The sequence below is a fragment of the Pecten maximus genome, chromosome 11 (assembly GCF_902652985.1).
Source record: "Pecten maximus chromosome 11, xPecMax1.1, whole genome shotgun sequence".
Taxonomy (NCBI): domain Eukaryota; kingdom Metazoa; phylum Mollusca; class Bivalvia; order Pectinida; family Pectinidae; genus Pecten; species Pecten maximus.
In genome coordinates this window covers 39,698,244-39,725,847 of record NC_047025.1, presented here as the reverse complement: position 1 = coordinate 39,725,847, position 27,604 = coordinate 39,698,244, and the positions used below count along the sequence as shown (strand labels likewise).

Below are 27,604 nucleotides of genomic sequence, written 5' to 3'. Positions count from 1 at the left end.
TAGAGTTATGTAGACCTCTAATGTTTCCCTCATATATGTCAACAGAAATCCTCTACCAATCTAATGCGAAGCCACTTTTTATTCATGTCTTGATATAAAAACAAATGCATTCAACTTGTGGTAATTCATTAATAATTTAAACTTTGTTGTATGACATTAACTCAAATCACCAGGTGTAAAATACTGAGAGTACTGAGGAATGGTTTGGTTTGGTTTATTTTGTTTAACGTCCTATTAACAGCTCAGGTCATTTAAGGACGGCTTCCCGTGCGTGTGACATGCATGCGTGTGGTGAGTGCGTATGTGTGTTTTTGGAGGCTGTGGTATGTTCGTGTTAAGTCTCCTTGTGATAGGCTGGAACTTTTGCCGATTTATAGTGCTACCTCACTGAAGCATACTGCCGAAGACACCCAGCCGGACACCCCAGCCGGTCACATTATACTGACAATGGGCGAACCAGTCGTTCCACTCCAAATATGCTGAGCGCTAAGCAGGAGCAGCAACTATCAGTTTTAAAGACTCTGGTATGTCTCGGCTAGGGGACAGAACCCAAAGCCTTCCTCACATGGGCGATCGCTCAACTAAGGCCAAAAGTGAGGCATTGACTATAGTTTGAACAACTATAATTCCCTAGACATGCTGTGTAAGCTAAGAAACAATACCCAAAGCTTCTTGATATCTACACATGCAATGTAAACCTGAGAAACTGAGGAGGATATGGTGTACGGAAGAGAAGTTCCAATCTGACTGTCTGATAGGAACCTGGCTTGTCTGTATTTAAACACTATATGGACGGTTAGACAGATTGGGATGGACAGATATCTCTCAACTTTGTGATATGTTCTCTAATATCTGATAATGGAATGATAAGAATAAGACAATACCTTTTGTTCAGCGTGAACTCAGCTTTGACATGACGTATACCTCTGAACATGAAGACCCAAGGTAATGCTGAAAACAAAACAATGCTATCTACATCATTACAAAACAATGCTATCTACATCATTACAATGCTATCTACATCATTACAAGACAATGCTATCTCCATCATTACAAAACAATGCTATCTACATCATTACAATGCTATCTACATCATTACAAAACAATGCTATCTACATCATTACAAAACAATGCTATCTCCATCATTACAAGACAATGCTATCTACATCATTACAAGACAATGCTCTCTCCATCATTACAGAACAATGCTATCTACATCATTACAAAACAATGCTATCTACATCATTACAAAACAATGCTATCTACATCATTACAAAACAATGCTATCTACATCATTACAAAACAATGCTATCTACATCATTACAAAACAATGCTATCTACAATATTACAAAACAATGCTATCTCCATCATTACAAAACAATGCTATCTACAATATTACAAAACAATGCTATCTCCATCATTACAAAACAATGCTATCCACATCATTACAAATCAATGCTATCTACATCATTACAAAACAATGCTATCTACATCATTACAAAACATCAATTCTGTTAGCTGGTTTGGGTGAACATAGACCAATGCCTGTATAGTCTGTGTGACTCGCTGGTTTGGGTGAACACAGACCAATGTCTGTAGTCTGTGTGACTCGCTTGTTTGAGTGAACACAGACCAATGTCTGTAGTCTGTGTAACTCGCTGGTTTGGGTGAACACAGACCACTGTCTGTATAGTCTGTGTGACTCGCTGGTTTGGGTGAACACAGATTAATGTCTGTAGTCTGTGTGACTCGCTGGTTTGGGTGAACACAGACCACTGTCTGTAGTCTGTGTGACTCGCTGGTTTGGGTGAAAACAGACCACTGTCTGTATAGTCTGTGTGACTCGCTGGTTTGGGTGAACACAGATCACTGTCTGTATAGTCTGTGTGACTCGCTGGTTTGGGTGAACACAGACCAATGTCTGTAGTCTGTGTAACTCGCTGGTTTGGGTGAACACAGACCACTGTCTCTAGTCTGTGTGACTCGCTGGTTTGGGTGAACACAGACCACTGTCTGTAGTCTGTGTGACTCGCTGGTTTGGGTGAACACAGACCAATGTCTATATAGTCTGTGTGACTCGCTGGTTTGGGTGAACACAGACCACTGTCTCTAGTCTGTGTGACTCGCTGGTTTGGGTGAACACAGACCAATGTCTGTATAGTCTGTGTGACTCGCTGGTTTGGGTGAACACAGACCAATGTCTGTAGTCTGTGTGACTCGCTGGTTTGAGTGAACACAGACCACTGTCTGTATAGTCTGTGTGACTCGCTGGTTTGGGTGAACACAGACCAATGCCTGTATAGTCTGTGTGCCTCGCTGGTTTGGGTGAACACAGACCACTGTCTGTATAGTCTGTGTGACTCGCTGGTTTGGGTGAACAGACAACTGTCTGTAGTCTGTGTGACTCGCTGGTTTGGGTGAACACAGACCAATGTCTGTAGTCTGTGTGACTCGCTGGTTTGGGTGAACACAGACCAATGTCTGTAGTCTGTGTGACTCGCTGGTTTGGGTGAACACAGACCAATGTCTGTAGTCTGTGTGACTCGTTGGTTTGGGTGAACAGACAACTGTCTGCAGTCTGTGTAACTCGCTGGTTTGGGTGAACACAGACCAATGTCTGTAGTCTGTGTGACTCGCTGGTTTGAGTGAACACAGACCAATGTCTGTAGTCTGTGTGACTTGTTGGTTTGAGTGAACACAGACCAATGTCTGTAGTCTGTGTAACTCGCTGGTTTGGGTGAACACAGACCAATGTCTGTAGTCTGTGTGACTTGCTGGTTTGGGTGAACACAGACCAATGTCTGTAGTCTGTGTAACTCGCTGGTTTGGGTGAACACAGACCAATGTCTGTAGTCTGTGTGACTCGCTGGTTTGGGTGAACACAGACCAATGTCTGTAGTCTGTGTGACTCGCTGGTTTGGGTGAACAGACAACTGTCTGCAGTCTGTGTGACTCGCTGGTTTGGGTGAACACAGACCAATGTCTGTAGTCTGTGTAACTCGCTGGTTAGGGTGAACACAGACCAATGTCTGTATAGTCTGTGTGACTCGCTGGTTTGGGTGAACACAGACCAATGTCTGTAGTCTGTGTGACTCGCTGGTTTGGGTGAACACAGACCAATGTCTGTAGTCTGTGTGACTCGCTGGTTTGGGTGAACACAGACCAATGTCTGTAGTCTGTGTGACTCGCTGGTTTGGGTGAACACAGACCAATGTCTGTAGTCTGTGTGACTCGCTGGTTTGGGTGAACACAGACCACTGTCTGTATAGTCTGTGTGACTCGCTGGTTTGGGTGAACACAGACCAATGTCTGTAGTCTGTGTGACTCGCTGGTTTGGGTGAACACAGACCACTGTCTGTAGTCTGTGTGACTCGCTGGTTTGGGTGAACACAGACCACTGTCTATATAGTCTGTGTGACTCGCTGGTTTGGGTGAACACAGACCACTGTCTGTATAGTCTGTTTGACTCGCTGGTTTGGGTGAACACAGACCAATGCCTGTATAGTCTGTGTGACTCGCTGGTTTGGGTGAACAGACAACTGTCTGTATAGTCTGTGTGACTCGCTGGTTTGGGTGAACAAAGACCAATGTCTGTAGTCTGTGTGACTCGCTGGTTTGGGTGAACAGACAACTGTCTGTATAGTCTGTGTGACTCGCTGGTTTGGGTGAACACAGACAAATGTCTGTAGTCTGTGTGCCTCGCTGGTTTGGGTGAACACAGACCAATGTCTGTAGTCTGTGTGACTCGCTGGTTTGGGTAAACAGACAACTGTCTGTATAGTCTGTGTGACTCGCTGGTTTGGGTGAACAAAGACCACTGTCTGTATAGTCTGTGTGACTCGCTGGTTTGGGTGAAAACAGACCAATGTCTGTATAGTCTGTGTGACTCGCTGGCTTGGGTGAACACAGACCAATGTCTGTAGTCTGTGTGACTCGCTGGTTTGAGTGAACACAGACCACTGTCTGTATAGTCTGTGTAACTCGCTGGTTTGGGTGAACACAGACCAATGTCTGCAGTCTGTGTGACTCGCTGGTTTGGGTGAACACAGACAAATGTCTGTAGTCTGTGTAACTCGCTGGTTTGGGTGAACACAGACCACTGTCTGTAGTCTGTGTGACTCGTTGGTTTGGGTGAACAGACAACTGTCTGCAGTCTGTGTGACTCGCTGGTTTGGGTGAACACAGACCAATGTCTGTAGTCTGTGTAACTCGCTGGTTAGGGTGAACACAGACCAATGTCTGTAGTCTGTGTAACTCGCTGGTTTGGGTGAACACAGACCAATGTCTGTATAGTCTGTGTAACTCTCTGGTTTGGGTGAACACAGACCAATGTCTGTATAGTCTGTGTGACTCGCTGGTTTGGGTGAACACAGACCACTGTCTGTAGTCTGTGTAACTCGCTGGTTTGGGTGAACACAGACCAATGTCTGTAGTCTGTGTGACTCGCTGGTTTGGGTGAACACAGACCAATGTCTGTATAGTCTGTGTGACTCGCTGGTTTGAGTGAACACAGACCAATGTCTGTATAGTCTGTGTGACTCGCTGGTTTGGGTGAACACAGACCAATGTCTGTATAGTCTATGTGACTCGCTGGTTTGGGTGAACACAGACCAATGTCTGTAGTCTGTGTGACTCGCTGGTTTGGGTGAACACAGACACATGTCTGTATAGTCTGTGTAACTCGCTGGTTTGGGTGAACACAGACACATGTCTGTAGTCTGTGTAACTCGCTGGTTTGGGTGAACACAGACACATGTCTGTAGTCTGTGTGACTCGCTGGTTTGGGTGAACACAGACCACTATCTGTATAGTCTGTGTGACTTGCTGGTTTGGGTGAACAGACCACTGTCTGTATAGTCTATGTGACTCGCTGGTTTGGGTGAACACAGACCAATGTCTGTATAGTCTGTGTAACTCTCTGGTTTGGGTGAACACAGACCACTGTCTGTATAGTCTGTGTAACTCGCTGGTTTGGGTGAACACAGACCAATGTCTGTAGTCTGTGTAACTCGCTGGTTTGGGTGAACAGACAACTGTCTGCAGTCTGTGTGACTCGCTGGTTTGGGTGAACACAGACCAATGTCTGTAGTCTGTGTAACTCGCTGGTTTGGGTGAACACAGACCAATGTCTGTAGTCTGTGTGACTCGTTGGTTTGGGTGAACAGACAACTGTCTGTAGTCTGTGTGACTCGCTGGTTTGGGTGAACACAGACCAATGTCTGTAGTCTGTGTGACTCTCTGGGTTGGGTGAACACAGACAACTGTCTGTATAGTCTGTGTGACTCGCTTGTTTGGGTGAACACAGACCAATGTCTGTAGTCTGTGTGACTCGCTGGTTTGGGTTAACACAGACCACTGTCTGTAGTCTGTGTAACTCTCTGGTTTGGGTGAACACAGACCACTGTCTGTATAGTCTGTGTGACTCGCTGGTTTGGGTGAACACAGACCAATGTCTGTAGTCTGTGTGACTCGCTGGTTTGGGTGAACACAGACCAATGTCTGTAGTCTGTGTGACTCGCTGGTTTGGGTGAACACAGACCAATGTCTGTAGTCTGTGTGACTCGCTGGTTTGGGTGAACAGACAAATGTCTGTACAGTCTGTGTGACTCGCTGGTTTGGGTGAACACAGACCAATGTCTGTAGTCTGTGTGACTCGCTGGTTTGGGTGAACACAGACCAATGTCTGCAGTCTGTGTGACTCGCTGGTTTGGGTGAACACAGACCAATGTCTGTAGTCGATGTGACTCGCTGGTTTGGGTGAACACAGACCACTGTCTGTAGTCTGTGTGACTCGCTGGTTTGGGTGAACACAGACCAATGTCTATATAGTCTGTGTGACTCGCTGGTTTGGGTGAACACAGACCACTGTCTGTATAGTCTGTGTGACTCGCTGGTTTGGGTGAACATAGACCAATGTCTGTAGTCTGTGTAACTCGCTGGTTTGGGTGAACACAGACCAATGTCTGTAGTCTGTGTAACTCTCTGGTTTGGGTGAACACAGACCAATGTCTGTAGTCTGTGTGACTCGCTGGTTTGGGTGAACACAGACCACTGTCTGTATAGTCTGTGTGACTCGCTGGTTTGGGTGAACAGACAAATGTCTGTAGTCTGTGTGACTCGCTGGTTTGGGTGAACACAGACCAATGTCTGTAGTCTGTGTGACTCGCTGGTTTGGGTGAACACAGACCAATGTCTGTAGTCTGTGTAACTCTCTGGTTTGGGTGAACACAGACCAATGTCTGTAGTCTGTGTGACTCGCTGGTTTGGGTGAACACAGACCACTGTCTGTAGTCTGTGTGACTCGCTGGTTTGGGTGAAAACAGACCACTGTCTGTATAGTCTGTGTGACTCGCTGGTTTGGGTGAACACAGATCACTGTCTGTATAGTCTGTGTGACTCGCTGGTTTGGGTGAACACAGACCAATGTCTGTAGTCTGTGTAACTCGCTGGTTTGGGTGAACACAGACCACTGTCTCTAGTCTGTGTGACTCGCTGGTTTGGGTGAACACAGACCACTGTCTGTAGTCTGTGTGACTCGCTGGTTTGGGTGAACACAGACCAATGTCTGTAGTCTGTGTGACTCGCTGGTTTGAGTGAACACAGACCACTGTCTGTATAGTCTGTGTGACTCGCTGGTTTGGGTGAACACAGACCAATGCCTGTATAGTCTGTGTGCCTCGCTGGTTTGGGTGAACACAGACCACTGTCTGTATAGTCTGTGTGACTCGCTGGTTTGGGTGAACAGACAACTGTCTGTAGTCTGTGTGACTCGCTGGTTTGGGTGAACACAGACCAATGTCTGTAGTCTGTGTGACTCGCTGGTTTGGGTGAACACAGACCAATGTCTGTAGTCTGTGTGACTCGCTGGTTTGGGTGAACACAGACCAATGTCTGTAGTCTGTGTGACTCGTTGGTTTGGGTGAACAGACAACTGTCTGCAGTCTGTGTAACTCGCTGGTTTGGGTGAACACAGACCAATGTCTGTAGTCTGTGTGACTCGCTGGTTTGAGTGAACACAGACCAATGTCTGTAGTCTGTGTGACTTGTTGGTTTGAGTGAACACAGACCAATGTCTGTAGTCTGTGTAACTCGCTGGTTTGGGTGAACACAGACCAATGTCTGTAGTCTGTGTGACTCGCTGGTTTGGGTGAACACAGACCAATGTCTGTAGTCTGTGTAACTCGCTGGTTTGGGTGAACACAGACCAATGTCTGTAGTCTGTGTGACTCGCTGGTTTGGGTGAACACAGACCAATGTCTGTAGTCTGTGTGACTCGCTGGTTTGGGTGAACAGACAACTGTCTGCAGTCTGTGTGACTCGCTGGTTTGGGTGAACACAGACCAATGTCTGTAGTCTGTGTAACTCGCTGGTTAGGGTGAACACAGACCAATGTCTGTATAGTCTGTGTGACTCGCTGGTTTGGGTGAACACAGACCAATGTCTGTAGTCTGTGTGACTCGCTGGTTTGGGTGAACACAGACCAATGTCTGTAGTCTGTGTGACTCGCTGGTTTGGGTGAACACAGACCAATGTCTGTAGTCTGTGTGACTCGCTGGTTTGGGTGAACACAGACCAATGTCTGTAGTCTGTGTGACTCGCTGGTTTGGGTGAACACAGACCACTGTCTGTATAGTCTGTGTGACTCGCTGGTTTGGGTGAACACAGACCAATGTCTGTAGTCTGTGTGACTCGCTGGTTTGGGTGAACACAGACCACTGTCTGTAGTCTGTGTGACTCGCTGGTTTGGGTGAACACAGACCACTGTCTGTATAGTCTGTTTGACTCGCTGGTTTGGGTGAACACAGACCAATGCCTGTATAGTCTGTGTGACTCGCTGGTTTGGGTGAACAGACAACTGTCTGTATAGTCTGTGTGACTCGCTGGTTTGGGTGAACAAAGACCAATGTCTGTAGTCTGTGTGACTCGCTGGTTTGGGTGAACAGACAACTGTCTGTATAGTCTGTGTGACTCGCTGGTTTGGGTGAACACAGACAAATGTCTGTAGTCTGTGTGCCTCGCTGGTTTGGGTGAACACAGACCAATGTCTGTAGTCTGTGTGACTCGCTGGTTTGGGTGAACAGACAACTGTCTGTATAGTCTGTGTGACTCGCTGGTTTGGGTGAACAAAGACCACTGTCTGTATAGTCTGTGTGACTCGCTGGTTTGGGTGAAAACAGACCAATGTCTGTATAGTCTGTGTGACTCGCTGGCTTGGGTGAACACAGACCAATGTCTGTAGTCTGTGTGACTCGCTGGTTTGAGTGAACACAGACCACTGTCTGTATAGTCTGTGTAACTCGCTGGTTTGGGTGAACACAGACCAATGTCTGCAGTCTGTGTGACTCGCTGGTTTGGGTGAACACAGACAAATGTCTGTAGTCTGTGTAACTCGCTGGTTTGGGTGAACACAGACCACTGTCTGTAGTCTGTGTGACTCGTTGGTTTGGGTGAACAGACAACTGTCTGCAGTCTGTGTGACTCGCTGGTTTGGGTGAACACAGACCAATGTCTGTAGTCTGTGTAACTCGCTGGTTAGGGTGAACACAGACCAATGTCTGTAGTCTGTGTAACTCGCTGGTTTGGGTGAACACAGACCAATGTCTGTATAGTCTGTGTAACTCTCTGGTTTGGGTGAACACAGACCAATGTCTGTATAGTCTGTGTGACTCGCTGGTTTGGGTGAACACAGACCACTGTCTGTAGTCTGTGTAACTCGCTGGTTTGGGTGAACACAGACCAATGTCTGTAGTCTGTGTGACTCGCTGGTTTGGGTGAACACAGACCAATGTCTGTATAGTCTGTGTGACTCGCTGGTTTGAGTGAACACAGACCAATGTCTGTATAGTCTGTGTGACTCGCTGGTTTGGGTGAACACAGACCAATGTCTGTATAGTCTATGTGACTCGCTGGTTTGGGTGAACACAGACCAATGTCTGTAGTCTGTGTGACTCGCTGGTTTGGGTTAACACAGACCACTGTCTATATAGTCTGTGTAACTCGCTGGTTTGGGTGAACACAGACACATGTCTGTAGTCTGTGTAACTCGCTGGTTTGGGTGAACACAGACACATGTCTGTAGTCTGTGTGACTCGCTGGTTTGGGTGAACACAGACCAATGTCTGTAGTCTGTGTGACTCGCTGGTTTGGGTGAAAACAGACCACTGTCTGTAGTCTGTGTGACTCGCTGGTTTGGGTGAACACAGACCAATGCCTGTAGTCTGTGTGACTCGCTGGTTTGGGTGAAAACAGACCACTGTCTGTAGTCTGTGTGACTCGCTGGTTTGGGTGAACACAGACCAATGTCTGTAGTCTGTGTGACTCGCTGGTTTGGGTGAAAACAGACCACTGTCTGTAGTCTGTGTGACTCGCTGGTTTGGGTGAACACAGACAAATGTCTGTAGTCTGTGTGACTCGCTGGTTTGGGTGAAAACAGACCACTGTCTGTAGTCTGTGTGACTCGCTGGTTTGGGTGAACACAGACCACTGCCTGTAGTCTGTGTGACCTGCTGGTTTGGGTGAACACAGACCAATGTCTGTATAGTCATTGTGACTCGCTGGTTTGGGTGAACACAGACCAATGTCTGTAGTCTGTGTGACTCGCTGGTTTGGGTGAACACAGACCACTGTCTGTAGTCTGTGTGACTCGCTGGTTTGGGTGAACACAGACCACTGTCTGTAGTCTGTGTGACTCGCTGGTTTGGGTGAACAGACAACTGTCTGTATAGTCTGTGTGACTCGCTGGTTTGGGTGAACACAGACCACTGTCTGTAGTCTGTGTGACTCGCTGGTTTGGATGAACACAGACCAATGTCTGTATAGTCTGTGTGACTCGCTGGTTTGGGTGAAAACAGACAAATGTCTGTAGTCTGTGTGACTCGCTGGTTTGGGTGAACACAGACCACTGTCTATATAGTCTGTGTGACTCGCTGGTTTGGGTGAACACAGACCAACGTCTGTAGTCTGTGTGACTCGCTGGTTTGGGTCAACACAGACAAATGTCTGTATAGTCTGTGTGACTCGCTGGTTTGGGTGAAAACAGACAAATGTCTGTAGTCTGTGTGACTCGCTGGTTTGGGTGAACACAGACAAATGTCTGTAGTCTGTGTGACTCGCTGGTTTGGGTGAACACAGACAAATGCCTGTAGTCTGTGTGACTCGCTGGTTTGGGTGAACACAGACCACTGTCTGTATAGTCTGTGTGACTCGCTGGTTTGGGTGAACACAGACAAATGTCTGTAGTCTGTGTGACTCGCTGGTTTGGGTGAACACAGACCAATGTCTGTAGTCTGTGTGACTCGCTGGTTTGGGTGAACACAGACCAATGCCTGTATAGTCTGTGTGACTCGCTGGTTTGGGTGAACACAGACCACTGTCTGTATAGTCTGTGTGACTCGCTGGTTTGGGTGAAAACAGACAAATGTCTGTAGTCTGTGTGACTCGCTGGTTTGGGTGAACACAGACCAATGTCTGTAGTCTGTGTAACTCGCTGGTTTGGGTGAACACAGACAAATGTCTGTAGTCTGTTTGACTCGCTGGTTTGGGTGAACACAGACCAATGTCTATATAGTCTGTGTGACTCGCTGGTTTGGGTGAACACAGACCACTGTCTGTATAGTCTGTGTGACTCGCTGGTTTGGGTGAACACAGACCAATGTCTGTATAGTCTGTGTGACTCGCTGGTTTGGGTGAACACAGACCAATGTCTGTAGTCTGTGTGACTCGCTGGTTTGGGTGAAAACAGACCAATGCCTGTAGTCTGTGTGACTCGCTGGTTTGGGTGAACACAGACAACTGTCTGTATAGTCTGTGTAACTCGCTGGTTTGGGTGAACAGACAACTGTCTGTAGTCTGTGTGACTCACTGGTTTGGGTGAACACAGACAAATGTCTGTAGTCTGTGTGACTCGCTGGTTTGGGTGAACACAGACCACTGTCTATATAGTCTGTGTGACTCGCTGGTTTGGGTGAACACAGACCAATGTCTGTAGTCTGTGTGACTCGCTGGTTTGGGTGAACACAGACAAATGTCTGTAGTCTGTGTGACTCGCTGGTTTGGGTGAACACAGACAAATGTCTGTAGTCTGTGTGACTCGCTGGTTTGGGTGAACACAGACAAATGTTTGTAGTCTGTGTGACTCGCTGGTTTGGGTGAAAACAGACAAATGTCTGTAGTCTGTGTGACTCGCTGGTTTGGGTGAACACAGACAAATGTCTGTAGTCTGTGTGACTCGCTGGTTTGGGTGAACACAGACAAATGTCTGTAGTCTGTGTGACTCGCTGGTTTGGGTGAACACAGACCACTGTCTGTAGTCTGTGTGACTCGCTGGTTTGGGTGAACACAGACAAATGTCTGTAGTCTGTGTGACTCGCTGGTTTGGGTGAACACAGACAAATGTCTGTAGTCTGTGTGACTCGCTGGTTTGGGTGAACACAGACTACTGTCTGTATAGTCTGTGTGACTCGCTGGTTTGGGTGAACACAGACAAATGTCTGTAGTCTGTGTGACTCGCTGGTTTGGGTGAACACAGACAAATGTCTGTAGTCTGTGTGACTCGCTGGTTTGGGTGAACAAAGACCACTGTCTGTAGTCTGTGTGACTCGCTGGTTTGGGTGAACACAGACCAATGTCTGTAGTCTGTGTGACTCGCTGGTTTGGGTGAACACAGACCAATGTCTATATAGTCTGTGTGACTCGCTGGTTTGGGTGAACAAAGACCACTGTCTGTAGTCTGTGTGACTCGCTGGTTTGGGTGAACACAGACCAATGTCTGTATAGTCTGTGTGACTCGCTGGTTTGGGTGAACACAGACCAATGTCTATATAGTCTGTGTGACTCGCTGGTTTGGGTGAACAAAGACAACTGTCTGTAGTCTGTGTGACTCACTGGTTTGGGTGAACACAGACCAATGTCTGTAGTCTGTGTGACTCACTGGTTTGGGTGAACACAGACCAATGTCTGTATAGTCTGTGTGACTCGCTGGTTTGGGTGAACACAGACCAATGTCTGTAGTCTGTGTAACTCGCTGGTTTGGGTGAAAACAGACCAATGTCTGTAGTCTGTGTGACTCGCTGGTTTGGGTGAACACAGACCAATGTCTGTATAGTCTGTGTGACTCGCTGGCTTGGGTGAACACAGACCAATGTCTGTAGTCTGTGTGACTCACTGGTTTGGGTGAAAACAGACCACTGTCTGTATAGTCTGTTTGACTCGCTGGTTTGGGTGAAAACAGACCATTGTCTGTAGTCTGTGTGACTCGCTGGTTTGGGTGAACAGACCAATGTCTGTAGTCTGTGTGACTCGCTGGTTTGGGTGAACACAGACCACTGTCTGTATAGTTTATGTGACTCGCTGGTTTGGGTGAAAACAGACCAATGTCTGTAGTCTGTGTGACTCGCTGGTTTGGGTGAAAACAGACCACTGTCTGTAGTCTGTTTGACTCGCTGGTTTGGGTGAACACAGACCACTGTCTGTTGTCTGTGTGACTCGCTGGTTTGGGTGAACACAGACCAATGTCTGTAGTCTGTGTGACTCGCTGGTTTGGGTGAACACAGACCAATTTCTGTATAGTCTGTGTGACTCGCTGGTTTGGGTGAACACAGACCAATGTCTGTATAGTCTGTGTGACTCGCTGGTTTGGGTGAACACAGACCAATGTCTGTAGTCTGTTTGACTTGCGTGTTTGGGTGAACACAGACCAATGTCTGTAGTCTGTGTGACTCGCTGGTTTGGGTGAACACAGACCAATGTCTGTAGTCTGTTTGACTTGCTGGTTTGGGTGAACACAGACCAATGTCTGTAGTCTGTTTGACTTGCTGGTTTGGGTGAACAAAGACCAATGTCTGTAGTCTGTTTGACTCGCTGGTTTGGGTGAACACAGACCAATGTCTGTAGTCTGTGTGACTCGCTGGTTTGGGTGAACACAGACCAATGTCTGTAGTCTGTTTGACTTGCTGGTTTGGGTGAACACAGACCAATGTCTGTATAGTTTATGTGACTCGCTGGTTTGGGTGAAAACAGACCAATGTCTGTAGTCTGTGTGACTTGCTGGTTTGGGTGAAAACAGACCAATGTCTGTAGTCTGTGTGACTCACTGGTTTGTTCACCCAAACCAGCGAGTTACACAGACTACAGACAGTTGTCTGTTCACCCAAACCAGCGAGTCACATAAACTATACTGACATTGGTCTGTGTTCACCCAAACCAGTGAGTCACACAGACTATACAGACAGTGGTCTGTGTTCACCCAAACCAGCAAGTCAAACAGACTACAGACATTGGTCTGTGTTCACCCAAACCAGCAAGTCACACAGACTACAGACAGTGGTCTGTTTTCACCCAAACCAGCAAGTCACACAGACTACAGACAAACCTTCAGACATTGTGTAATCATATATGCCTGTAGTCTGTTTGACTCACTGGTTTGGGTGAACAGACAACTGTCTGTAGTCTGTGTAACTCGCTGGTTTGGGTGAACACAGACAACTGTCTGTATAGTCTGTGTGACTCGCTGGTTTGGGTGAACAGACAACTGTCTGTAGTCTGTGTGACTCGCTGGTTTGGGTGAACACAGACCAATGTCTGTAGTCTGTTTGACTCGCTGGTTTGGGTGAAAACAGACCAATGTCTGTAGTCTGTGTAACTCGCTGGTTTGGGTGAACACAGACCAATGTCTGTAGTCTGTGTAACTCGCTTGTTTGAGTGAACACAGACCAATGTCTGTAGTCTGTGTGACTCGCTGGTTTGGGTGAACAGACAACTGTCTATATAGTCTGTGTGACTCGCTGGTTTGGGTGAACACAGACCACTGTCTGTAGTCTGTGTAACTCGCTGGTTTGGGTGAAAATAGACCAATGTCTGTATAGTCTGTGTGACTCGCTGGTTTGGGTGAACACAGACCAATGTCTGTAGTCTGTGTGACTCGCTGGTTTGGGTGAACACAGACCAATGTCTGTAGTCTGTTTGACTCGCTGGTTTGGGTGAACACAGACCAATGTCTGTAGTCTGTGTGACTCGCTGGTTTGGGTGAACACAGACAAATGTCTGTAGTCTGTGTGACTCGCTGGTTTGGGTGAAAACAGACCAATGTCTGTAGTCTGTGTGACTTGCTGGTTTGGGTGAACACAGACCAATGTCTGTAGTCTGTGTGACTCGCTGGTTTGGGTGAACACAGACAAATGTCTGTAGTCTGTGTGACTCGCTGGTTTGAGTGAACACAGACCAATGTCTGTAGTCTGTGTAACTCGCTGGTTTGGGTGAACACAGACCAATGTCTGTAGTCTGTGTAACTCGCTGGTTTGGGTGAACACAGACCAATGTCTGTAGTCTGTGTGACTCGCTGGTTTGGGTGAACACAGACCAATGTCTGTAGTCTGTGTAACTCTCTGGTTTGGGTGAACACAGACCACTGTCTGTAGTCTGTGTGACTCACTGGTTTGGGTGAACACAGACCAATGTCTGTAGTCTGTGTGACTCGCTGGTTTGGGTGAACACAGACCAATGTCTGTATAGTCTGTGTGACTCGCTGGTTTGGGTGAACAAAGATAACTGTGTATGTTCAAAGTGTGTCTAGTGTTTATCTAATCATGGACATAACCTCACCAAGGTAGCGGGCAGCCCTCATCCAGCGAAGCTTTTTGTCTGCAATGTACATCATGTCTGCACCAAGTCCTAGGCCAGAAATACAGCCACTGTAGCCTACCAGTTTATCGTCAGCGTATGTTCCTAGTAGCCTGGTTGTGCGTACTTTACCTAGAAATAGAAAAGATAACGAATGGTAAATAAAACATTCGACAGTTCTGTAAATCCTTCATCACAACCTCTGTCTCAGATATGAGGATAGTTATAGATTTAACAATCTGAATAGAAAACATTCAAATAGCACCTTTAAATCTGACCTATAAAAGTACCTTTAAATCTGACTTATGTAAGTACATGTAATAATGAAGTTCTTTCCGGGACTCATCAGGGATGTTAACTGTAACAAGAACAGCACGACAAGATGGATCACAGCCCATCAGACCCAATCAGAATCTCTTTTGATATCTGAATACAGCATTGGCATATTTATGTGGCAGAAATACTGGTAATATCACTATTTTACAGCTGTCTAGATAATACCATGTGTCCAGGATATAGATGTCTATTGATGTAGGTGAAAATGAAAACTAGCTTGTGGGGTCCATAGCCTCCTCATAAGATGTTGTGCACTACAAAAACCCTAAAGTTATATTTCAAAATATCTGTACCAGCCACCTCAAATGTCCACATTTGAGTACATAGATAATAAATGTATTACCTGTGGTATTATTAGTCAAACACATTGTACATAGTTAGTTTTGACTCCCTGATGAAGTAGTGACAATGCTTTACCTGTAATTAGTTTTGACCGCCTGATGAAGTATAGACAATAATTTACCTGTATTTAGTTTTGACTCCCTGATGAAGTATAGACAATACTTTACCTGTAGTTAGTTTTGACTCCCTGATGAAGTTGTGACAATGCTTTACTCTGGGAAACAAAGATTATAGGCCATACCTACCCCTGATGACGTGGAGTGTATCTGTGAGGACAGTCACTAACCCTATAGGCCATACTTACCCCTGATGACGTGGAGTGTATCTGTGAGGACAGTCACTAACCCTATAGGCCATACCTACCCCTGATGACGTGGAGTGTATCTGTGAGGACAGTCACTAACCCTATAGGCCATACTTACCCCTGATGACAAGGAGTGTATCTGTGAGGACAGTCACTAACCCTATAGGCCATACCTACCCCTGATGACGTGGAGTGTATCTGTGAGGACAGTCACTAACCCTATAGGCCATACTTACCCCTGATGACAAGGAGTGTATCTGTGAGGACAGTCACTAACCCTATAGGCCATATACTTACCCCTGATGACGTGGAGTGTATCTGTGAGGACAGTCACTAACCCTATAGGCCATACCTACCCCTGATGACGTGGAGTGTATCTGTGAGGACAGTCACTAACCCTATAGGCCATACCTACCCCTGACGACGTGGAGTGTAACTGTGAGGACATCTTGACATCCATATAGACCTTCTGCAACTCCATTTCCTGTTCCTGTTGATAAACACAGAGGGTCTAATGTAACACCAGCTATACCTTAAACAGCTACATTGTAACACCAGCTATACCTTAAACAGCTACAATGTAACACCAGCTATACCTTAAACAGCTACAATGTAACACCAGCTATACCTTAAACAGTTACAATGTAACACCAGCTATACCTTAAACAGCTACAATGTAACACCAGCTATACCTTAAACAGCTACAATGTAACACCAGCTATACCTTAAACAGCTACAATGTAACACCAGCTATACCTTAAACAGCTACAATGTAACACCAGCTATACCTTAAACAGCTACAATGTAACACCAGCTATACCTTAAACAGCTACAATGTAACACCAGCTATACCTTAAACAGCTACAATGTAACACCATATATACCTTAAACAGCTACAATGCACTATCAAATGTCTTTTTTAGGGTTGTGGACTTTTTTCAGTGATGTACACACCAAGTAATTCTGGCTTGGTGATTAAGTGCCATAGAGCATCAGTTTAAGTCCCATACATATCCTTATATTAACCTAGATACATGTGTGTTAGATGCCAGCCCAAACCTTTCACACTTACCTGTTGGTATGATAGCCAGTGGAGTCGATACTTGCTGAAGTTTAGCGGCAGTATCATTGTAGTCAATACCTGCTTCTTCTTGAGTTTTTCTCATCAGGACATTAATAATCTCAGAAAACGTGCCGTCACCTCCCATCATTACAATCCTAGGGTTATAAGAAACATTCCCTGTATAGATCAGGGTGTTGTCGGACTCATAAAAATATGATGTCTTATCTGACGCACAAACAATATGGCGTGGGTTCTGATACACAAACAATATGGTGTGATGTCTGATACACAAACAATATGGCGTGGGTTCTGATACACAAACAATAAGGAGTCATGTCTGATACACAAACAATATGGTGTGATGTCTGACACACAAACAATATGGCATGGGTTCTGATACACAAACAATAAGGAGTGATGTCTGACGCACAAACAATATGGCGTGGGTTCTGATACACAAACAATATGGTGTGATGTCTGATACACAAGCAATATGGCGTGGGTTCTGATACACAAACAATAAGGAGTCATGTCCGATACACAAACAATACGGTGTGATGACCGACACAAACAATATGTTGTGGTGTCTGACACACAAACAATATGGTGTGATGTCTGATACACAAACATGGAGTGATGTCCGATACACAAACAATATGGTGTGATGTCTGACACACAAACAATATGATGTGGTGTCTGACACACAAACAATATGGTGTGCTGTTTGACACACAAACAATATGGTGTGGATTCTGACATACAAACAATATGGTGTTGTGTTTGATACACAAAGGATATGGTGTGATATCTGATACACAAACAATATGGTGTGATGTCTGATACACAAACACTATTGAGTTATGTCTGATACACAAACAATATGGAGTGATGTCTGATACACAAACAATATGGAGTGATGTCTGATACACAAACAATATGGAGTGGTGTCCGATACACAAACAATATGGAGTGATGTCTGATACACAAACAATATGGCGTGGGTTCTGATACACAAACAATATGGTTTGGTGTCTTATTTACAAACGATATGGAGTGATGTCTGATACACAAACAATATGGTGTGGTGTCTGATACACAAACAATATGGCGTGGGTTCTGATACACAAACAATATGGTTTGGTGTCTTATATACAAACGATATGGAGTGATGTCTGATACACAAACAATATAGTGTGATGTCTGATACACAAACAATATGGTGTGATGTCTGATACACAAACAATATGGTGTGATGTCTGATACACAAACAATATGGTGTGATGTCTGACACACAAACAATATGGTGTGATGTCTGACACACAAATAATATGGTGTGATGTCTGATACACAAACAATATGGTGTGATGTCTGATACACAAACAATATGGTGTGATGTCTGACACACAAACAATATGGTGTGATGTCTAACACACAAACAATATGGAGTGATGTATGATACATAAACAATATGGAGTGATGTCTGATACACAAACAATATGGAGTGATGTCTGATACACAAACAATATGGAGTGATGTCTGATACACAAACAATATGGAGTGGATTCTGACACACAAACAATATGGAGTGATGTCTGATACACAAACAATATGGTGTGGTGTCTGATACACAAACAATATGGTGTGATGTCTGACGCACAAACAATATGGTGTGATGTCTGATACTCAAACAATATGGAGTGGTGTCAGATACACAAACAATATGGTGTGATGTCCGACACAAACAATATGGTGTGGTGTCTGATACACAAACAATATGGTGTGATGTCTGATACACAAACAATATGGCATGGATTCTTATACACAAACAATATGGTGTGATGTCTTACACACAAACAATATGGTGTGATGTCTGTCACACAAACAATATGGTGTGATGTCTGATACACAAACAATATGGTGTGGGGTCTGATACACAAACAATTTGGTGTGGGTTCTGATCCACAAACAATATGGTGTGGGTTCTGATACACAAACAATATGGTATGGATTCTGATATACAAACAATATGGTGTGATGTCTGATACACAAACAATATGGTGTGATGCTATGATTGTCTGATATCATACACAGTATTAACTGCTGACATAACATGATTAATTACTCACCCATCCATACTAATTACTCACCCATCCATACTCTTATAGTCATATGTCTTTATCACTTCAATCAAATGTTTTGGTCCTTCTGAAACTGAAGTAGAAGACTGAAGCTGAAGATAAATTATAAACACAAACTGAAAGTACAACAAGTATTACATAACACTTCGTGTAGTAAACTAACCATATTACATTTACTATACTACACTAACCAGACTAAATTAACCTGACTACACTAACCAGACTAAATTAACCTGACTACATTAACCAGACTAAATTAACCTGACTACATTAACCAGACTAAATTAAACTGACTGCACTAACTAGACTAAATTAACCTGACTACATTAACCAGACTAACTTAACCTGACTACACTAACCAGACTGAGTTAACCTGACTACACTAACCAGACTAAATTAACCTGACTACACTAACCAGACTACATTAACCTGACTACACTAACTAGACTACATTTACCTGACTACACTAACTAGACTAAATTAACCTGACTACACTAACCAGACTACATTAACCTGACTACACTAACTAGACTACATTTACCTGACTACACTAACTAGACTACATTTACCTGACTACACTAACTAGACTAGATTTACCTGACTACACTAACCAGACTACATTAACCTGACTACACTAACTAGACTACATTTACCTGAATACACTAACCAGACTAAATTAACCTGACTACACTAACCAGACTAAATTAACCTGACTACACTAACCAGACTAAATTAACCTGACTACATTAACCAGACTAAATTAAACTGACTGCACTAACTAGACTAAATTAACCTGACTACACTAACTAGACTAAATTAACCTGACTACACTAACCAGACTAAATTAACCTGACTACATTAACCAGACTAACTTAACCTGACTACACTAACCAGACTGAGTTAACCTGACTACACTAACCAGACTAAATTAACCTAACTACACTAACCTGACTACATTAACCTGACTACACTAACCAGACTAAATTAACCTGACTACACTAACCTGACTACACTAACCAGACTACATTAACCTGACTACACTAACCAGACTACATTAACCAGACTACATTAACCTGACTACACTAACCAGACTATATTAACCTGACTACACTAACCAGACTACATTAACCTGACTACACTAACCAGACTACATTAACCTGACTACACTAGCCAGACTAAATTAACCTGACTACACTAACCAGACTAAATTAACCTGACTACACTAACGAGACTACATTAACCTGACTACACTAACCAGACTAAATTAACCTGACTACACTAACCAGACTAAATTAACCTGACTACACTAACCAGACTAAATTAACCTGACTACACTAACCAGACTACATTAACCTGACTACACTAACCAGACTACATTAACCTGACTACACTAACCAGACTAAATTAACCTGACTACACTAACTAGACTAAATTAACCTGACTACACTAACCAGACTAAATTAACCTGACTACACTAACCAGACTAAATTAACCTGACTACACTAACCAGACTACATTTACCTGACTACACTAACCAGACTACATTTACCTGACTACACTAACCAGACTAAATTAACCTGACTACACTAACCAGACTACATTAACCTGACTACACTAACCAGGCTACATTAACCTGACTACACTAACCAGACTGAGTTAACCTTACTACACTAACTAGACTACATTAACCTGACTACACTAACCAGGCTACATTAACCTGACTACACTAACCAGACTGAGTTAACCTGACTACACTAACTAGACTACATTAACCTGACTACACTAACCAGACTGAGTTAACCTGACTACACTAACTAGACTACATTAACCTGACTACACTAACCAGACTAAATTAACCCGACTACACTAACCAGACTAAATTAACCTGACTACACTAACCAGACTACATTAACCTGACTACACTAACCAGACTGAGTTAACCTGACTACACTAACCAGACTAAATTAACCTGACTACACTAACTAGACTACATTAACCTGACTACAGTAACCTGACTAAATTAACCCGACTACACTAACTAGACTAAATTAACCTGACTACACTAACCAGACTAAATTAACCCGACTACACTAACCAGACTAAATTAACCTGACTACACTAACCAGACTACATTAACCTGACAACACTAACTAAGACTACATTTACCTGACTACATTAACGAGACTAAATTAACCTGCCTACACTAACCAGACTACAGTAACCTGACTACACTAACCAGACTACATTAACCTGACTACACTAACCAGGCTACATTAACCTGACTACACTAACCAGACTACATTAACCTGACTACACTAACCAGGCTACATTAACCTGACTACACTAACCAGACTACATTTACCTGACTACACTTACCAGACTACATTAACCTGACTACACTAACCAGACTACATTAACCTGACTACACTAACCAGACTACATTAACCTGACTACACTAACCAGACTGAGTTAACCTGACTACACTAACCAGACTAAATTAACCTGACTACACTAACCAGACTACATTAACCTGACTACACTAACCAGACTAAGTTAACCTGACTACACTAACCAGACTAAATTAACCTGACTACACTAACCAGACTAAATTATATGACTTTGTAAACTTTATTCATTTCACAAAAATTGTGAAACAAGTTACTTGTAATAGATCAACTTAAATCATAACTAATCATGCTCTTTGACTCAGATGAATGTATGCCTAAATATGAATTAACACTAACTAGATGTAACTAGCACTAGCTATCTGTAAACTAAGACTATAAACTAACACCAACAGATATAGTCTACACTGATCTTAACCAGGACTAAGTTTAACACTAACTAGATGTAACTAGCACTAGCTATCTGTAAACTAAGACTATAAACTAACACCAACAGATATAGTCTAACACTGATCTTAAATAGGACTAAGTTTAATACTAACTACTATAAACTAACACCAACAGATATAGTCTACACTGATCTTAACCAGGACTAAGTTTAACACTAACTAGATGTAACTAGCACTAGCTATCTGTAAACTAACACCAACAGATATAGTCTACACTGATCTTAACCAGGACTAAGTTTAACACTAACTAGATGTAACTAGCACTAGCTATCTGTAAACTAACACCAACAGATATAGTCTAACACCGATCTTAACCAGGACTAAGTTTAACACTAACTAGATGTAACTAGCACTAGCTATCTGTAAACTCAGACTATAAACTAACACTAACAGATATAGACTAACAATGATCTTAACCAGGACTAAGTTTAACACTAACTAGATGTAACTAGCACTAGCTATCTGTAAACTAACACCAACAGATATAGTCTACACCGATCTTAACCAGGACTAAGTTTAACACTAACTAGATGTAACTAGCACTAGCTATCTGTAAACTAACACCAACAGATATAGTCTACACTGATCTTAACCAGGACTAAGTTTAACACTAACTAGATGTAACTAGCACTAGCTATCTGTAAACTAACACCAACAGATATAGTCTAACACTGATCTTAAACTGGACTAAGTTTAATACTAACTAGATGTAACTAGCACTAGCTATCTGTAAACTAACACCAACAGATATAGTCTAACACTGATCTTAAACTGGACTAAGTTTAATACTAACTAGATGTAACTAGCACTAGCTATCTGTAAACTAACACCAACAGATATAGTCTAACACTGATCTTAACCAGGACTAAGTTTAATACTAACTACTATAAACTAACACCAACAGATATAGTCTAACACTGATCTTAAACTGGACTAAGTTTAATACTAACTAGATGTAACTAGCACTAGCTATCTGTAAATTAACACTAACATATATAGTCTAACACTGATCTTAACCAGGACTAAGTTTAATACTAACTAGATGTAACTAGCACTAGCTATCTGTAAACTAATACTATAAACTAACACCAACAGATATAGTCTACACTGATCTTAACCAGGACTAAGTTTAACACTAACTAGATGTAACTAGCACTAGCTATCTATAAACTAACACCAACAGATATAGTCTAACACTGATCTTAACCAGGACTAAGTTTAACACTAACTAGATGTAACTAGCACTAGCTATCTGTAAACTAACACTAACAGATATAGTCTAACACCGATCTTAAATAGGACTAAGTTTAACACTAACTAGATGTAACTAGCACTAGCTATCTGTAAACTAACACTAACAGATATAGTCTACACTGATCTTAACCAGGACTAAGTTTAACACTAACTAGAAGTAACTAGCACTAGCTATCTGTAAACTAAGACTATAAACTAACACTAACAGATATAGTCTAACACCGATCTTAACCAGGACTAAGTTTAACACTAACTAGATGTAACTAGCACTAGCTATCTGTAAACTAACACCAACAGATATAGTCTAACACTGATCTTAACCAGGACTAAGTTTAACACTAACTAGATGTAACTAGCACTAGCTATCTGTAAACTAAGACTATAAACTAACACTAACAGATATAGTCTAACACCGATCTTAAATAGGACTAAGTTTAGTAGTGTTAATTAATACTTAACCAATAAGATGGCAGGAAATGTTGGCTAGCTCAAATAAAGGTGACATCACCGTGTCAAACATAGTCCCGGCCTGTCTCTTTCCTCCAATCGGGTTCATCAGGACAACCAGCTTCTTAGGTCTTGTTTCAACAACTGTAGGTACAAATGTAACTCTTCTGATTTTGTTCTCATTGAAGGCTAATTGATATACGACTCATGTATATATATATAACAATAGGCATTACTAACCTTTGTCAAACTTGGGTTGTATTTCCTGCAGAAATGTTTCATACTCCCCTTTCTTTGAAGGGCTTGGAGTTATCTTGACAGTTTCAAGATTCCATTTTGGATCATCATGAACTTTCCTGACATAATGGATGATGGTAGACAAAGCCGGTAATTCTGAGGATCCGGCAGCTGTTGTGTCTTCCTTTACTATGGCGATGATGTCATCAAAGGCTATGGTCACTATGGAAATACAACTGCAGATGTTTGCTGCAACTCTCTAAGCTACATGTACTTTTATTTTAATTTAAATAAAATCCATGACACATACGCTTGATTTGTATCAGGAATTCTGCAACTTACATCTTAAACAGCATTTAGAAAAAATAATTAGGCACTGGTGATTCATGCACTTTCAATATCTAGACATTATTAAGGGTTTCTTTCCTGATCTAGTATAACCTTTGGGGAGTTAACCATGCTAACATGGTTGTCTTTATCTATTCATGTCCAGCAATCCATTACACATGCAAACAGGTTTGAGATATATAGATTATACAGTGGTGCTTATATCCACCAATATGTGGAATTTATACCTTCATTTACAGACAACAAGTGTTATAAATACATGGAGTTATAACACATGTCTCCTGTCACAATGTAAATAATCTAACTAATCTAATGTTTAAATGATCACACAGTAGGGCCAAAAAGGTATTTCTACCACAATAACCTGTGTTATTCAACTCTCAGACCGCCAGTTAATCTTTACAGCTGTTGATTAACAATCTGTTTATACCACACGTGGTATAAACTCTGTACGCATTTCGATTGGCTAACACGGTGAACTTTGACCCAAGCTGCAATTGTTATTGACGTCATCAATAATCTAATGACGTCACATCACCGGGTCCCGGACGTCACCGGTACACTTTATTGCATACGCGAAATTATACTTGGCCACGTTTCCCTTTGATTCAAGCCGATATTATTGTGGTAGAAACAGGTCACACGACTCGAAATTGTTGGATTTGAATTTATTTCACATGAGTAAGTTATTTTTTAAAAGTTGCAAAAAACACTCGCTAAAGCTCGTGTCTTTTGTAACTTTTAAAAAATAACTTACTCGTGTGAAATAAATTCCATATCCAACAACCACTCATTGTGTAACCTCTATATATATGTGTTTAGGGTTTCCCGACCGACCATACTTTTGACTGCCGACTCAAAGTTATTTTATTCGTTTTTTCTCGAATTGTCTGATTTCTTTCCAGAATTTCCAGATTAGGTTAAAATTTCACAAAACCTAAAACCAGTTCATCCCCGCGCTTGATTAAATGGCCCATGCCAGTCAAGCACTTTTGTGACATTCATTACAAACACTTCGCTCCAAGAAAGATGTGATTGTGTCCATCGTCATTTGGTGTCCAACCACCAATGTAAAGAGAATAGTAAAGGCAGATAAAGAGCAAGCATTTCGATGTTTGTTTGACCAATATAGTTCCCATGAAGCACATGCATATTCAAATGGGTTTAATCCCATGAAAACATGTGATGCCAGTGATGGTTTCAAATTGTCAATCTTGTCCCAGATCTTGGGAACGAAGACATACAACATAGATGAAATTAAGAAAAATAAAACAAGAGGCCCATGGGGCCTGTATCGCTCACCTGGTTGTATTAGACCAAATGCCAAAATAATGTTCATGTTCAATTTGTTTTATTTGTCAATCTCAAACAATGCTATATATAGTTATAGTGTGGGGATCCCAACTGCTTTAAAGAAATAACGAAGTACAGACTCTCTAAAGGGTCTGAAAGACCTCAAGAATTGTTTTTAGAACATGCATTCATCACTTTATGACTAGTAGCGATTTAATTGAATTACGTTTATTTCCCTATGGGGCTCTGACCATTTGGTCCCTTGGGAGTCAAAGTCATCATTAATGCAAAATCTGTTTCGCTTCCCCCAAGATGTTTCTGACCATATTGGGTTCAAGTCCATTCATAACTTTATGACAAGTAGCGATTTAAAGGAATTGCCTCAATTTCTCCTATTGGGCCCCGCCTCTCCGGCCCCTTGGGGGTCAAAGTCACCATTTATGCAAAATCTGACTCCTTTCTGCCAAGGATGTTTCTGACCAAATTTGGTCAAAATCCAATAAGAACTTTTTGACTAGTAGCGATTTGAAACAAATGTTGACGGACGACGGACGGACAACGGACGCCGCGCCATGACATAAGCTCACCGGACCTTCGGTCCAGGTGAGCTAATAAAAAATGAAATAAAATAACTTTCCTACCTACTGACTCTACCAAATCCTCAACTTGTAACCCTAAACACATTTATATTTTTTTTTGCCTAGGTATTAAGTACACATACATGAATGATCTGCTACATCAACACTTGACCCACTGGAATCTGGAAATGGTTCAATGGTTCTTGGCAATAACACCACAGCTTCATCATCCACTTTACAGTTACATAAACTTCCATTGGATTCTACCTCCAGCATGATGGATATTGTAGCTACAATAAATTGTATATGATAACAATTACTAATATACATGTACCACATCAAAAACAATTCAACAATGTCAATGTTCCCCTTGTTATATATACAATGATACATAGAAGGGGAAAATTAGACGACATGTTTTCGATTGGAAGATTGTAGGGACGAAATCTCAGAAACAGTAATTTTCTTGTTTTTGTGTTTTTTTTATTCTCAAACAAAATTCTACGAAAGCCCATTAGTCATTTTGAAATGTAAAAAAAAAAAATATATCTCATTAAAATGTGATAACTATATCATTAAAACGCGTAAGTATGATTTTATCTTGTTATAACGCTATAATTATCTCGTTAAAACATGATAATTAATACCTCATTAAAACGAGTCAGTTATCTCGTTAAAGTTAAAACGCGATAAATATCTTGTTAAAACATGATAATTATCTCGTTGAACGGTTAGTTATCCTGTCAAAATGCGATAATTATCTTGTTAAAACGCGATAAATATCTCGTTAAAATGAGTTAGTTATCCCTTTAAAATATGAAAATTATCTCGTTAAAACGTGATAAATATCTCGTTAAAACGAGTTAGTTATCATGTTAAATCATAGATATAGATATCATATATAACTACATAATGCATTTTAACAATATAACTATCGTGTTTTAACGAGATGACTAACTCGTTTTAAAAAGATAACTATCGCATTTTAACGAGATACTTTTTTTCTTTTTTTTTTTTTCAAAATGAACCGAATAGGCTTTCGTCATATTAACGAGATACTTTTTTTTCTTTTTCTTTTTTTTTCAAAATGAACCGAATAGGCTTTCGTAAAAATATGACCTCTTTTTGACAATTTAACAAATACAATGTCATGTTCATGAAAACAATATATTTCATTATGAACATTTTTTTTTTTAAAGTAACTTTATCCAAAAAGCATAATACTGCAGATCTGCACATTTTCAGTTGTTTTTATATTTGACAGCTGTGTACATCTCTAGGATAGAGTAAAACCTTTTTTTTCATAGTCTATCAGTCTGGCTATGATATACACTAAATGGCTTATACAATAATATAAAAAAAAATACCTTCAGGAGTCCAATTGTATCTGAAGACGGTCAATGAAGCATTCAACAGCTTAAATACCTGTGATGCTTTATAAGCTCGATCTGGTCTACTTTCACTTTGTGGTCTGCGTCTGTTAAATGTATTTATTGAAAGAGACTGAGTACAATAATTTTACAAGCGCCTATATGACTCCTGTTTGTTTGTTAACAAACGAAAATGACTTCCTACAGGTTAACAGCTGGTGCGGACCAGGCAGAAATAGAAGTGACTGTCGACGAAAAATTCATGACATTCCCAAGTAAAAATGAAAATTGTAAGTGCATATGTAAATAGGCTTACCAAAGAATCGATGTTTTCAAGATTTTGAAGCGAAAAAACTGCGAAACTGTCGAATCTGAGTCGAATGCAGCACAAGGGAAGTCACTCGTACTATACCATTGACTGGTG

At 42.1% G+C, this 27,604-nt stretch overlaps 1 protein-coding gene across 1 annotated transcript; it reads right to left on the bottom strand.

Annotated features, from left to right (window-relative positions):
• Positions 1 to 627: 627 nt before the first annotated feature.
• On the bottom strand, positions 628 to 27,248 carry LOC117338314 (ceramide kinase-like). Its single transcript, XM_033899606.1, has 9 exons — positions 27,178 to 27,248; positions 25,954 to 26,100; positions 23,595 to 23,813; positions 23,367 to 23,498; positions 18,809 to 18,872; positions 16,671 to 16,816; positions 16,014 to 16,088; positions 14,599 to 14,748; positions 628 to 951 (listed from the first exon to the last, which is right to left on the bottom strand). The coding sequence occupies exons 2-9, from the start codon at positions 26,084 to 26,086 to the stop codon at positions 797 to 799; spliced, it is 1,074 nt and encodes a 357-aa protein (XP_033755497.1). The 5' UTR covers positions 26,087 to 26,100; positions 27,178 to 27,248; the 3' UTR covers positions 628 to 796.
• Positions 27,249 to 27,604: the final 356 nt, after the last annotated feature.

Excerpts from the sequence above, each read along its gene's own strand:
- LOC117338314 (XM_033899606.1), bottom strand. The coding sequence starts at position 26,086 with ATGCTGGAGGTAGAATCCAATGGAAGTTTATGTAACTGTAAAGTGGAT. Across the intron at positions 16,089-16,670 it reads ACTGGCTATCATACCAACAG|GAACAGGAAATGGAGTTGCA; the intron begins GTAAGTGTGAAA and ends GTTTATCAACAG. Across the intron at positions 952-14,598 it reads GAGGGCTGCCCGCTACCTTG|CATTACCTTGGGTCTTCATG; the intron begins GTGAGGTTATGT and ends TTTTGTTTTCAG.